A 14,289-nucleotide genomic window follows, 5' to 3' on the forward strand; every position below is an offset into this window, starting at 1 on the left:
AATATATATATTTTTAGCTCTAATTATTACTTAATAAAGTTATATATTTAATATATATTAATAGGTAATATATTATAATCTATAAGTAAGAAATTAGCTATTTCTTTTATAAAATATAATTATAAAAGGAATTTATATAAATTTAAATTAAAAAGAAATTAAATTATTATATTTTCTTTTTAATTAAATAGTTTTTATAAATTAAATATAAAATTATATTTTAATTAAATATCTTATTAATAGTAATATAGCTTTATTTATCTAATTTAATAGATCTTAATAGTATATTAAGTATTTAATTTTAAGTTATTTTAAAGGGCTTAAAAGGTAAAAATAACTTTAGCTTTATCTAAAGGCTATAGTATTATAAATAATTAAGAATTAATTAATTAAATAGTTAGGTATAAGGTTAAGGGATTTATATTATATTTACTTATCTATTATACTTACTTATTAAATATATTATATAGTTTTATAATATATTAATATAAGTAGAAAAAAGAGGAAAGAAACCGAATTAAAGCAAGTAATGCATTTTATGCCCCTTCTGAACCTTATAGTAGGGTAAAGGTTATATTTAAGGGCATTAGAGTCATGATGCTTAAAAAAGTGTAATTAAAGATGGAAACCCTATCCCTAGGGGGCGAAAAACTTGATGAAATTGGAATCCATCTTCAGTCGTATCCTTTTTATCCTCCGAGATCATTGTTCCGTGACAGTCAACTAGCTAGCCTTGCGACCGCAGCCTTGCCACATGAGAAGACGTCCGCCACCGTCTTAGAGTACTGATACGAGCCCCGTTCAACTAGAGACAAAGGTCTCTATCCTTGAACAGAAATGCTATCCAAGGCTCTAGCGACAGCAGATATGTCGCTCTTGGCCGGCTGCTTTGTATCCTCAGCTTCTTCACATCACCCTTTGCTCTACCGATCAGTAGCCTCATTGGAAATCAAGGCTTTCTGGAAGAAAACTGCTTGGTTACATTTGCACTCCTAATTGACTATCTATAAGGTAATCGCCAGTTGCTCACATAGACATAATATTTGCACATTTGTCTGCAATATCTAGAACCATCCGTGCCACGTTTCATCTCATTATCGAGAATGGGCTAACGTACCATAGGTGCCAGACTACAATCAGTCCTTTTGTTATTACCATCGGCATATTGAATAGAATTCCGATCTTTAGATTTGTGCCGCTCTCTCATAACACAGGTGTGATAGGATCCGACTATAGAATTCTAGAGACGCAATGTCTGCGACTATGCAGCTGCTTCATCGTTATGCAGGGCATTTCATTACTCTGTGTTAGCAACTACCGTAGCTCAATACCCACATAAGATTGGGTCATTATCCTCAACGCTTCGCTTTGTCTCAGCTTCATGGCTAACACGCCACTGACAAAACAGAGTGTATTTAAATACCTCCCAAATAGGTATTTGACAGCGAGCTTTCTCTGGCGAATTATCTATTTCCAAGCGGGTAGAACAAAGCATTGTCGGACTTGATGAGGCAAACTAGTACTAATCCTCTTAGCTGTTGTGCATAGTTATTACACGCTGGAATTTCGCATACCACGCGTTACTATGGAACAGTCAGTAATTAATACTCAATCACCAGTCTGACGAAACATTAAACCTTTCTCTTTTTGCATAGGACTTGCAACGCTCTAAGGGACTAAACAGTACATGCTTAACGACTTCGGAGTTTATGCGTAGGGACGGCTACTGAGGTTATCCACACGTGCTGTGAGGTGCACATGACGATGATATGTCATTCTGATTGAGTATCGTGTTAGAATTTTATTGCTTTCTGCATATTACCTTCAAGACCCTTTTACAGGATATGTAGATTAAATGAAACATGTGAAAGCGATTGAAAAGACACAGCTATTAACATCCACAAATGTAATCATCGAATCGTCATTATATTTCTTTAGGCTATTAGGAAGCTAGCGCCTAGACATTTCAGTGTTGGATCAGCTGTTCTATGGACGACATCAATGGCTCAGACTCTATCTGTCAAGCGACAGATTCTATCGTAGGCAATAATTGACCTCTATGGGACAACTCAATTGTCATGCAGCATGCTTGTGCTAGAAGCCAAAACAGGCCACTGTTGGATATCGCGGCACAATCAACATGGCAGCCAGTGGAGGACTAGAGGTGTGACATCTCAATCAACACCTCAGTTTCATCGCTGGACAAATGCATCGGCTCTATGTAGGTCGATCGTACTAAAACTTCAGTCATTCGCGATGCCAATTACGTCATAGCGTTCAATCGTATATGCCTGTTTGCGTTTTGGGAAACCCAAGACACAGATCATGCTATCGAATGAATGGACGCCCTATGTAACATCAACTGCGGTCATGGTGCCTATCGTTGATGACCCTACCCCCACGGACGAAATCCATCGACGACGTCTTTCTAAAGTCGACTTGTTGTCACAACACGACTTTCAATTAACGCAAGGTGATTCTCATGTCAGAATGAGCTGCTAGTAAGACATTGGTAGTGACAAAAATCTGTCAGGGTTTGTAATGAAGATGTGATGATATCAATCACTCGGTATCGTGATGCGACAATCTAGGACCTCAGGTTAATTGTACTGACTAGAATTGAGGCTGCCATTGCTATCGTCGCTTGAATACGAGTATTCGGCACAAGCTGGGGTACTACACAATAGTGTATCGCCGCCCGGCACATCAGTGCAGTAAGACCATCTACAGTTGAAGATTTGTAGCATTGAGGTTTACACGCCTCGAGGCCATGTTTGACGTGTCAATTCATGTATCCCGTCATTTGACAGTCAAATTAGTTTCGGGTATTATGATAAACTTAAAATAAATCCCAATTGCCATGAAAATGAGTGACACTTATATTTCAGTAATATGTCCTGATCGGTATCAAACGAGAACTGCTCTTGTTATCGGTGGAACTGCTGACACTTTAGTTATTTGTTCTCGGGGCTCTCTATTTCGTCTAGTAGTCCCTACTACTCTGGGTAATGGGATACTCAGTGGCAATAATAATGGACGTTGATCAAGTTAAACCGCGAGCTTAAGGTTTATGCGATTAGAGACGCAGTAGTGACAGTATTAATATATTATTGAGCGATATGCAGCATCGAGTTGAAGTCGATTGAGCACCTGGAACTCATATCTCCAGAAAACATTGAAACCAGGGGATAGGGTTTCCATCTTCAATTATACTTTTTTTTTTGAGCATCATGACTCCAATGCCCTCACACATAAACATTGAAACATTTGGAGGCTTGGGCTGGTAACATTCAACTACCGCATCCACCAGGTCTCACTGTTTCAATAACTAGCCACATCGAATTGGACAGGAAACCTATTGACATTTATTTTCATAGCGACAATCAGCTTATGGGTGCGGCTCAATGGCGATCGACATCGACAGCGCTATAGTAACATGATTATCACTTCCACAGTGGTACCATCCGGCAGTCTTCCTAGAATCCTCAAGATCATACATAAACCTAAACAAGGTAAGAAAAAGACGGCCAAAGTGTACACAAATGGCTCCGCTCGTGGCGTGATTGCCGAAGATCGTATTAAAGCTCTAGCTGTTAGAAACGTAGCTGCTACAGAATGTATTGTTGCTATATGAATCGGGAGTCAAAGACCTCACTAGCGACAGAAACATTAACGGCATTGTTTTGAGTCAATTATTTGGCTTGCAATAGCCATAGAACGCAGCCATGAAAATGAGGCTAACATTAAGAGTCGCCAGTGATAATGGCTACTACCCTCGCTGCGTTTAATGGAAACCTTACCTAAAGCTTAAAGTACTGATAATTGGAGTAAACTCCTCAAATTCGATGCCTTGGACCATTTAGCTGACTTTGTAGTATACAATTAGCAGTATGGCGTTTTGTAGCAAATGCATCAGGCCGACCAGATACCTGTCTTAAACAAGGATATTTAAAAGTATGCTATTCAGTAGTAAAGGACAAGTTTTATTCGTGTTTAGTGGTAAGTCTTAGTGTCTTCCAGATGCTTTTGTGTAGTTACGGAAAGCCCTGTGAGTAAACATCTTAATCCTACACTGTGAAAGAAGTTAGTCTCAGTTTGGGGTATATTGGTGGCAGTAGTTATTACTGAGATCGAAGGTGTAAAACAGATCTGTCACGTAAGGGATAAACATGCTGGGAACAGTTCTGAAAATGAGGCAAGAGAAAGGCAGTCTCGCAATGCACAGAATGCGGAATAATACCGATTATCTCATTCTAAATCCGCAGCTCGATCTGCGCCAGTGTTTCACGAGAGACAAGAGAAGACAAGATAAGATAAGAAGTGCGGGGATGACTAAGGAGTGATAAGCTGCGATAAGATAAGACGATACACCGAAGATTATCCAGCCGTTCCAACGCAAAGTGAAACGGTCATTAGAAGCTACTTTTCCCCAAACATAGAGCATGCTAAAGAGGATTTTACGAGCCTTGAATTCACTCTCTTGTTGAACTCAAACGGTGCGTTGTTTTGGTCAATTAAGAAGCCTTACACGTAACCCAACGTGGCCAATCACGACGCCACATTTGCTGACACAAAGTTAGTGCATACAAAGATCACAGACAGGTTAGGTTTGCTTCCTTGATGATACGATCCCTTGTCTCGTTTCTACTTAACCGTGGCTGTCTGTTATCCCAATTCATATCATTATGTGCTGACTTGATATTGGGCGACTACTATTATACAGGACTTCAGAATCCGACAGAGTTTTCCCTCTGTATCAATTTTGCCTAGATTAGACCTTCAATGAAGAAGATCACACCTTGTTTCCCTCCACTGATACAAACAAGTATTAAGCAATAATGATATGCTTTCGACGATTCCATGCTCCATGCAAAGCCAAGATAAAATTGACAGTATGTTCGGTTTGACGAACCAGATAGCGTTCCCTTGTCGTTCAAATAACTGGAGATTACTTCTTCTCCTTTGTCGGATCCTGAATGATGTGTTCCCTTGTTATACGGCGGTTGTGCGCGTCGATGTAATCTACAGTACAATGGACTTGTTTTTCTGATGGGCTGGTGTGCCATCCGTTGCTTGATAAGAGTTGTCAGTCACTGATGAAAACATAGGGTGATGGTCAGACATACACAACGATTGCTCCTTTAGCACCCGGAATGGCCTTGGTGGCAGCGAGATCGGCGATGCGGAGTTTCTCTGTCGCCTTCCTCTTGTACGCGTTGACGGAGCTGAATTTGACGTCCTTCGCGCTCATGCATCGGGACATGCCGGGGCCTTTGAAATGACTCCACCAAGGTACTTGGGTGCAGGTGGCGTCTCGTAGATTCTTGGCAGCATGGTGGTTGCCGAGGATGGACTTGGCCCACCAGCTTAAAGCGGTTCGGCTAGAAAGGAGTATCATGTTGGTGGACTGTGACTGCAGGTTTCGCTATGGTGCTTTCGTCTTGATAACGGTGAGGGAAGTAGTTGATGGTTCGTTGGGGAAACTGGGACTAAGAGTGAGTTGATGAAAGGTTGAACGTCATTCTGAATAAGAAGGAAATATATACTCATCGTATGTAGGCAGCATCAACGAGATTTCCAAAGCCACATAGAGCCTCATTGAATTGTTGACAATATCGGTCTAGATCCGGGATAACTTTCTTTGTTAATGGTCTGCATTGACAGTTTGGCTGTTGGTGACTGGCAGGATAATCTTGTCTATTGCTGTCACACAACTAGCAGTATTCATTATTTGTGTATAAATAAATAGAAGTGCTACACTACTATGACAAGCACACAACCACTTACCATGCTTATGCTGTGCAAGCTATATCACCGGCAAGGTGAATGCAAGTGGCTTGCGTAGTCACTTTATTGGATGACTGAATTCAACAATGTGATTGCTATTTTTGCTGCTGAGCCAATGACTGTCAGTCTGGGTCGAACAATTCATGGCGGTGAGTGCCCCGCACGTCCTTTGTGTTACCTACAGAGTTATCTTAGGCAGATGGATTCACACTCCGCACGAGATCTCCCTATGAACATTATTCAATTCATAACTCGTTTCTATGTGTGCGTTTAGATCCTGAAGGGTCCGACTCTTTGTCTACTTGAGACCTGCTTGATTAACAAAACTTCGGATCACTTTACTCTCCGTAGCAACAAACGACGCTTCTTACTCGCCTTCATCCCGCCTCAATCCTCTACTTACCCCGACGATAACCATCCATAGAAGAGCTGCTAGCAAACGACACGATGCGATGGCTACTTCTAAGTGACCTTCACTTCAAGAACCGTGACTTGGATCGCGTGCGACGAACAGCTCAATGGATCGTTGCAGAGGCAGAAAAAAGACAGGTTGGGCGGGTGGTGATCTGTGGCGATCTTTTGACCAGCCGAACAATGCAGCCGACGCACGTTTTGTCTGCATGCTATCGCTTCATCAGTAACTTGAGCGATGTCGTCCCACGAGTTCATATTATCCTCGGCAACCATGATCTCGCATACCGTCGTGACTACCAGACGACAGCTCTCGAAGCACTCAACATTAAACGACTCGCCCCGCACGTTTCGCTTCACAGCGTCATTGATCGGCATGAGTGGGATGACCGACAAGTTTTGCTTCTTCCCTTTCGCGAAGAGCAAAGCGAGCTCACAGAAGCAGTGGCTGCCATCAATCCCGATGATGCGAGCAAGACAGTTGCATTTGCTCATCTCGCAATCAACAAGGCCATTCTTCAACGCTTTACTCCACACACGACCAACCCCATCACCTATCGCGGTTTAACAGGCCCGAATCATTTCGCTTCCCTAGCCCGAACCTTTACAGGGCATTTCCATAGCCATCAAACCATTACTCAAGGCGACCTCGAGAATAATGAGGAGGATCTACACGGAAGCGTCACATACTTGGGATCGCCCTTGCAATTGAATTGGGGCGACCTCAATGATGAACAACGAGGCGTTGTTCTATTCGATCCACAGACACTTCAGCACGAACTACTCATCAACCCACATGCTGTCGGCTACACAACAGTTGACGTCCAGCAGATCCTTGATGGCCAGGTCGACCAGAATACCATCAGAGACAAACATGTCATGCTTCTCGGCACGCCCAACCATCTCAACTATGTCACAGCACGAGATTCGCTTCTTTCGCTAGGTGTACGGAGTGTACGAGATTGGACTCAAACAAAATATCTCTCGAAATCCAACCAAAGACCTTTGGACACTCTCGGATCATCAGTTCCGACTAGCGACGCCGCAGTTCAACCCTTGGGTGAGCCTATGATTACACAAGAGGATTTAGCCATGACCAGTGACGCTGATTCCGGTACTACTTTCGACACTCAGCCTGAAGTAAAGACACTCGACCTCATCGCAGAGGCTCGCGAATATGTCGAACTGCTTGACCTAGATGAATCTCTTTCCTCACGTCGAGATGAACTGGTGCGAGTCGGCCAACGTATCATCCAGACCTCCCGCGAGATTACGGACGAAGATAGTGATCTTGAGGTCAAGTATCAAGACTTTCTTAACAGGTCTGTTCAGACCGTGGGCGCAAATGCCTCAGGTAGTTTGGAAGATTCTTCTACGGATGTATTTGTTGCAGAACCACGCACTCTTACAATCACCAACTTCCTCGGCGTCCAACATATCATCACCATCGACTTTCGAAGTGACTTCCCACGTGGACTGACCTTACTAGTTGGCGATAACGGTTCAGGCAAGAGCACAATCGTCGAGGCCATAGTATGGTGTCAGTTTGGTCGATGTATTCGCAGCGGGTTGGCAGTCAACGATGTCCTCAATGACAGCATCGGCAAGAACTGCTCCGTCACGCTAGAGTTCTCCAATGGCTATGCCATCACAAGGTATCGGAAACACAAGGTCCACAAGAACCGTGTCGTCGTTACGCTACATGGCGAATCGCAACCGCATCTTGAGCGTCCAGATGCGCGGACAACACAGGCGGCAGTCAACGAACTTCTCGGTACCGACTTTGATACATATATCAGGACAGTCGTGTTGAGTCAAGAAAGTGCAGCGAGCTTTCTGAACTCGACGCCAACACAGCGACGAGAGCTGATAGAGGCGTCACTGGGACTTCCGATGCTGGATCACTGGGGACAGATGACAAAGATGCTCCTCAAGAACATCGACGCCGAGGTTGCCAGGGTGCGGAGGAAGCTGGAAGGTGTGACTCGGACAATGAAAGAGAGTGGACGGAGGGTTGCGGAGCTAGAAAGGACACACACAAGACTTGCAAATGAGGCATCCAAGGCCGTTGCGTCTTTAGAGTCCGTTAGTGGCCAGCAAACAGCCACAAAACCTCAAAGCAGCAAAGAAAGACCTTGTGATACCGCGGTCATCGAGTCAAGCGTGGACCCTCGCGTCAGGATCTCAGATTTACAGAAACAGATCCATCATGCGCAGGCTGACCTCGAACACCTGAAGAGCTTTCGTACCGAGTATCAGAGACGCCAAAGGCCGCTAGAGCCTACTGGATTGATTGACAGACTACAGGCACACGTTCACCAAACGATTGAGGGCATGGCAACGCATCGCCCCACAGGTCTGCGAAAGCTTTTCCACTACATCAAGTACATGATCCTCAACTACGCCTCTATCACCATCGCATCCTACAGATCCATGTTTGGAGATTCTGAAGGTGGCTGTGAAGAACAGGACGCGCCAAACCAAGAAGAAATAGCCGTGGATAAGCTCGACCGCGAGATTGAGGAGATTACATCACGGTTGAAAACCTTGAAGCATGAAGAGAAACGCGCTATCAATCATGCTCTAACAATTAGCGAAAATGCTGCAAGGTCTGCCAGAGCTCAACAAGCGCGTGAAGAACTACAGAAACAAGTCGCAATCAAGAAACACGACACAGCTACTTACAAACACTTGGCAGAAACCGAACGACAGTCGATGCAGCGTTTCAAGTCAGAACACGACTCGTTGATGAAGGATCTGCAACGAATTGCTGAAGACCGCGAACTCTTTGAGTTTTGGGCCTCTTCTCTATCCAAGCGAAATCGTAACTCCTCTTCTACTTCAACGGCCAAATTGAAAGAGCGAGCTGGCATTAACTTTCGAGAACACATTCTATTGAAGTCGATAACAGAGCTTAACGTCCTTCTCGCTCAGATACTGACGGTGCTGTACGATGACACACGCCACGCCAATATAGCAACGGGGATGCTTCATTCGATCTTCAACACAGATGCAACTGGCGCACTGACTAACGAATCTATTCCAGCATCAGTTCTCAATGCAAAACTTGCAGTCAACTCATCACTCTCTTACGGCAAGCGCTCCAGTGGTGAGCGCAAACGGGTCGACCTTGCACTCTTCTTCGCATTATTGCAGCTGGCACGGGCCAAGAGTACACATCGCGCACACTATGTGCTGATCGACGAGGTGTTTGATAACTTGGACAATGCAGGCCAGGCGTCTGTTATCAAGTGGCTTAGCGTTATGTCGCAGACGGTGGTGGGTTGGGTTGTGGTAATTACTCATAGCCAGTTTTTGATTGAACAAGATCTGGGCCAGGATTCGGCAAAGGCTCTAGTTGTACGGACGAGTATGGGACAAGACGGCACAGAACTGTCAGCAAATGATTGTAAAATAGGCAGAGACTGATAGGGTTGGCATGTATTCTACAGTAAATGTTAATGCAAACTAGAATTCTTAACCCTGTTATATATTTCTCGTGAAAGAAATTAACGCTTAGAGCGATCTGTCAATTTCTAAGTAGATAGAGTCTGTGCGTTCTTGCTTCCATATGTTTCCTAATTGCTGCATCTTAGCATACTTCAGCCGGGCGCCGTAGACCCACGATGTAAAATAGTTAATTGGGTAGACCGTAGTTTGTTAGTATGAGAGGCAGCAATTTGCTTAGAACTGGTTTGAGTGCCAGATATCATCGATCATTGAATTATCGTACGGTCGGGAGGGTCCTATAAGTTGCTGCTAGCGATCTTGTTGGGCATATGACCTGTCACTCTACTAGCGTAGTGGGAGGAGCACCAAGTGCCGGCCAAAATCATGACCGCTACGGATCAGCCATGTTGGACATATTCCATTCATATGTCAACTGCTAGTAGATAATAACGCGAATGGATGAACAGAGCAACACCCTGAGACCCGCCTCGGCTTCAATTTGTCCCTCGTTTTCGTGGAAATAACCAGCGTAGGGTGTGTCATGCGCCGTAAAGCCGATGGCAGGAAAGATTGAACGATCTTGTCAAATGTAACATGCGTGTTGGCAGAGCTCTTCAATCGCGCGGTACGTCTACTTGCGACGTCAAGTCGCGGCACTGTAAAGCTCGACAATCGTGTCTCCTGCACGGTGGGGGGCCCACTCTCTTAGAGTTTGGAGATAACCTAGCATGCAACCACTTTGACAGCGGAGCACCACTCCACTATTACCCGCGCCTGCCGCCCCGGCTTTTTGTGCCGAAGAAGACCCGCCCCCACGCGTCCGGACGGCACGGTATCTCGTCGCGACAACCTTTTGTCAGCAAATGCAGCGGCGTGATTGGCCACAACTTTGGGCCACGTGCAAGGATGCTTGGTTGACCAAAACAACGCCCTCGTCGGCATGATCTATCTTGGGAAAAGTAGCTTTTGATGGCGTCTTCTTGTTTTAAAAATGCTGTCATAAGTGGAATGCTACTATGACGCTCTGTGCAGCAAGGGATTCAACCCTCTCTCAATATTCTCTGTTCAGTAAATAGTCATTGTGGGAGGTAGTTTCTCAATCGAATGTAGAATGACTCTTGTTCACTATAGTCTCTTGCAGATCTATCTTCCAGTAGCTATAATTTATTATCCACGGGTATTCTTTCTCAGTCGTCATTATACAACGAGAGAGTAGAGTTGATTGGAAACCTACCGCTTATTACAGCCAACATAACAGGCGGAAGTACTACTTTATAAATACCGTAGCTCAATGTATAGCTTACGAAGTTTGTAAATACATCGGGATATGAGAGAAATTCTAGTGACTGCAGTTTAATTTTAGAGAGTCCCAACACTATACATGTCAACGTTAACGTCAGACGCCAATTGGGCTCTCGTTCTCTCAAAAAGCTAACATAGTCTTAAAAAGACACTAACAGATTTAATCATCTTCCATCTGCCAACTAACAACATAGGCCCTGGTGACGTTGCCTGTATATGGGATAACACAGCCCAGCCTCTGCTAGACTTGCTGCTATAAGATACTCTTTCATTAGAGGCAGTTTATTCGAAATAGGCTTCAACGTCCTGTGATAGGGATTGACAGGCCTTGGAAATGGTCAATATCTTACCAAATGCCAACTGTTCTACAAACCGCTGCTCTCTTGTGATAACAATGATCGTTCTTGCACAATAGGTTTCCCGTGTTTCGTCTTCGTCAAAATAAAATGCTTATGCTGCTATGTGCAAGTTACTTAAGTAGGATTGATATCATTCACCTTGCGACTAACCCTGACTTGCAATACCAAAGCTACTGGCTAGTTAGCCTTCTTGCCTCTTATCAATTCCATTATCTAACATGCTACATATAGGGATCAAAGTCGTTATCATCGAATGGCTTGGCACCCTACCTGCAGTGGTATGAGCATTATTAACGCCAGACTATAGTGTAATTACTTGCAATAAAGGACATGCACCAGTTTGGCTCAGCAGGTTGCACGTTGAATCTATTGTAAAAGTATGAGATACATGTACAGTCCTAGTAAAGCTACATCCATAGTAAATAACAAAGCGTCGCGACTGTCTTTACAGAGATTTGATGTAAAGATAGGCGGGACAACAGTGTCCTTAGTTGCGGAGATCACGTGCAGTCTTTACTACATGGATTGGAAGAAATGAGATGTGGAGATGGGATGTAGTTACTACTAATCTAACAATATTGTGTTGTTGACTTGAAGCATTGTAGCGGCGAAAACGGCAATTGGTTGCAATTGTTCGTTATTCTTAGCTTATCGTACTACATCTACATTCGATAGCCTTTTTGACAATAGTTCTCTGTATTAATTGAATAACTATTTGATAACCTCTGTTCTGTGAAAGGCGTTATTGCAGTTCTCGTCAATCCTAACATGCAAACTCCCTGCAACTCAAGTGAAAGGAATTAAAGTCAAGGAGGCAATAGTATAAATCTGCTATACATTGTTGGAATGTAGCCCACACTGGCAACCTTCTCTGCAGTATACGTCTCAGGTATTAACGCTTTGGACAGTAAGTCGCAGTCCGAGTGTAGGATTTCCGAGTTCCACTATGATTTACAATAATGGGATTCTTAATAGTTGAGCTTGTATCTAATTGTCTAATCACTCTGCTTATTGAAGAATTGGAGCCTTAGCAGACTTCAGGATAGATATGATACTGTAATTTATGCATCTATTGCATTTATTTCTCATCATGCAGAAACATTAGAAAATTCTATAGATTGTATACTAGCGCCTTTAGCATCTGGAGTCATAAAACCCAGTACATATTGATTGATTCATTATTATCTTGGGATACAATGAGAAAACACAATAAGCAAGATTAAACCAAGTACATCGAATCCCGCGAACATGATGGCAACATGGGTATGATTGAACACAAGGTACTTGCATGCATGCCTGTATTGTTGACTCTCATGGAATTGTCATGGATCAATCAGGATTTGGGCCATTGGATGTCCCGGGTTACAACATCACAGCAGCAGATACAAGGGACAAAAATGGCATCGGCCAACACATAAGAATGGGGCGTACGGATTGATACGTCTCCTTTTCTCATCTTTCACTGTATTTGATGATGCTTCATTTTTGGCTTTGCGTGAGGGTTTATCTCACACTCTCATTCTCATGGCGATCATCGATGCGGGGTCGCCATGAGCCGTTGAACCTTACATGTTCTCCACCAAGCATGTTCCAGCCAATGGCGCGTCATATATCGGGACAGTGGAGCCTTCAATTATCCACATGCGTAACCACGCACGGCAATGCACCCGGCCCGCTCAGCCGCGAAACAAAGCTGGCTAGCTAGGATCTGCAATAAAGAACTTCCAGGAGAGGCTCGGCGATGGATTGTATTAAGACTCGCTCTCCTGATTGTTTTTTCCATTCAACCACACACTGCAATTCTGTCTCTTAGCTGAGATAAATACCTAATGAAAGTGGGATTTATTATAATGCTATCCATATCCCAGACTCGCTTACGATCTGGATATCTGTATTGGGAAGGCGTTGCGAATTGCAAGTTCCAGTCTGCAAAGCCTAGCTGTGATAACCAGCTATTTGCACTGTATTTGGTATGTAAGTGAGGATTTAAGAGAGTTTTTTATTTCTTTACGAAGCAAGAACTTTCTACTCTCGACGAGGGGATAGCTGCAGACAGGCTTGTCCTTGCTGAGAAACAGCTCTGTCCGGCTTATCTTATCGTTTATCTAATTGCCGATCTTATCTCCGTTGGAGATACCCCTCGAGCGGTTCCCGACACGTGACCAAGTCTCTCAAAGGTCGTGGGTTCGAACCCCGTTACACTAACTGATAGTTGTTCTGCCTTGACTTGAAGCCTTCCGTACCGAATTCGCAAGTCTTTGATTTACAACCGCGCGCTCGTACTCCGAATGAATCCCCTATGTCAACGGTTAGTTCCTGCCTGTAGAGCCTCACACAGACCGGTGAGAGCTCCAAATGTAACAGTTGGTCTATACCTCACGCTCTACCTATAGACCCAGTTCATAGAACTGACGAGATGAGGTAAATGATTAATAGCTTCCTTGCGCGGCTGCATCTAATTGACTCCCGTATTCTTCAAGGGCCCGAAACCACTGAGATAGAATGATATACTATTATTAGTTATAAGAGATTATATTCTTTTCATTATAGCTATGAACCCTCCACCCTGTCTCAACGCTATCGGCAATAAAAAAGATACCTTTTGCAGATATTGTTGCAGGGGGGTTTCTGGATACTGACTATAGAGTCACATCTGGTTAAAACGACCACGCAGATATAATAGTACTGCTCAACTTTCAAGATTCCGAACTGGAGAATTAGACCCGAGCACATATTAATATCTTTTATTCCTAGCCCAGTTTTGCTAATTATCTAACCAGATCACTTTATATGCTTAATACCTATTATTATTCCCAAGCTGATCTCTGTCTATTATCTATTTGCCATCTAATAGAAGCTTTTACATTATGGAGGATAACTATTGCGACAGTGAGTCTCTAATAGTAAAGCATTCTTTCTTAGGGTATTGCTGCAGATATCCGATTTGCAGGTTTCTCAACAATTCAATACAAGACCTTAA

The 14,289-nt window shown here is 43.6% G+C and overlaps 2 protein-coding genes across 2 annotated transcripts, besides 4 other annotated features; one reads left to right on the plus strand and one right to left on the minus strand.

Annotated features, from left to right (window-relative positions):
- Positions 1-20: 20 nt before the first annotated feature.
- Positions 21-316: a repeat region.
- A 46-nt stretch (positions 317-362) lies between these two features.
- Positions 363-396: a repeat region.
- A 22-nt stretch (positions 397-418) lies between these two features.
- Positions 419-485: a microsatellite.
- Positions 486-4,291: 3,806 nt separating this feature from the next.
- Positions 4,292-4,363: a microsatellite.
- A 585-nt stretch (positions 4,364-4,948) lies between these two features.
- Positions 4,949-5,398, minus strand: FPSE_01772 (uncharacterized protein; the record flags this gene model as incomplete). The annotated part of the gene is made up of 2 exons (XM_009254891.1): positions 4,949-5,072; positions 5,127-5,398. The coding sequence occupies 2 exons, from the start codon at positions 5,396-5,398 to the stop codon at positions 4,949-4,951; spliced, it is 396 nt and encodes a 131-aa protein (XP_009253166.1).
- An 836-nt stretch (positions 5,399-6,234) lies between these two features.
- On the plus strand, positions 6,235-9,627 carry FPSE_01771 (uncharacterized protein; the record flags this gene model as incomplete). The annotated part of the gene is made up of 1 exon (XM_009254890.1): positions 6,235-9,627. One exon carries the CDS (start codon positions 6,235-6,237, stop codon positions 9,625-9,627), a length of 3,393 nt encoding a protein of 1,130 aa, XP_009253165.1.
- Between the last annotated feature and the right edge of the window lie 4,662 nt (positions 9,628-14,289).

This window comes from Fusarium pseudograminearum, chromosome 4 (assembly GCF_000303195.2).
Source record: "Fusarium pseudograminearum CS3096 chromosome 4, whole genome shotgun sequence".
Taxonomy (NCBI): domain Eukaryota; kingdom Fungi; phylum Ascomycota; class Sordariomycetes; order Hypocreales; family Nectriaceae; genus Fusarium; species Fusarium pseudograminearum.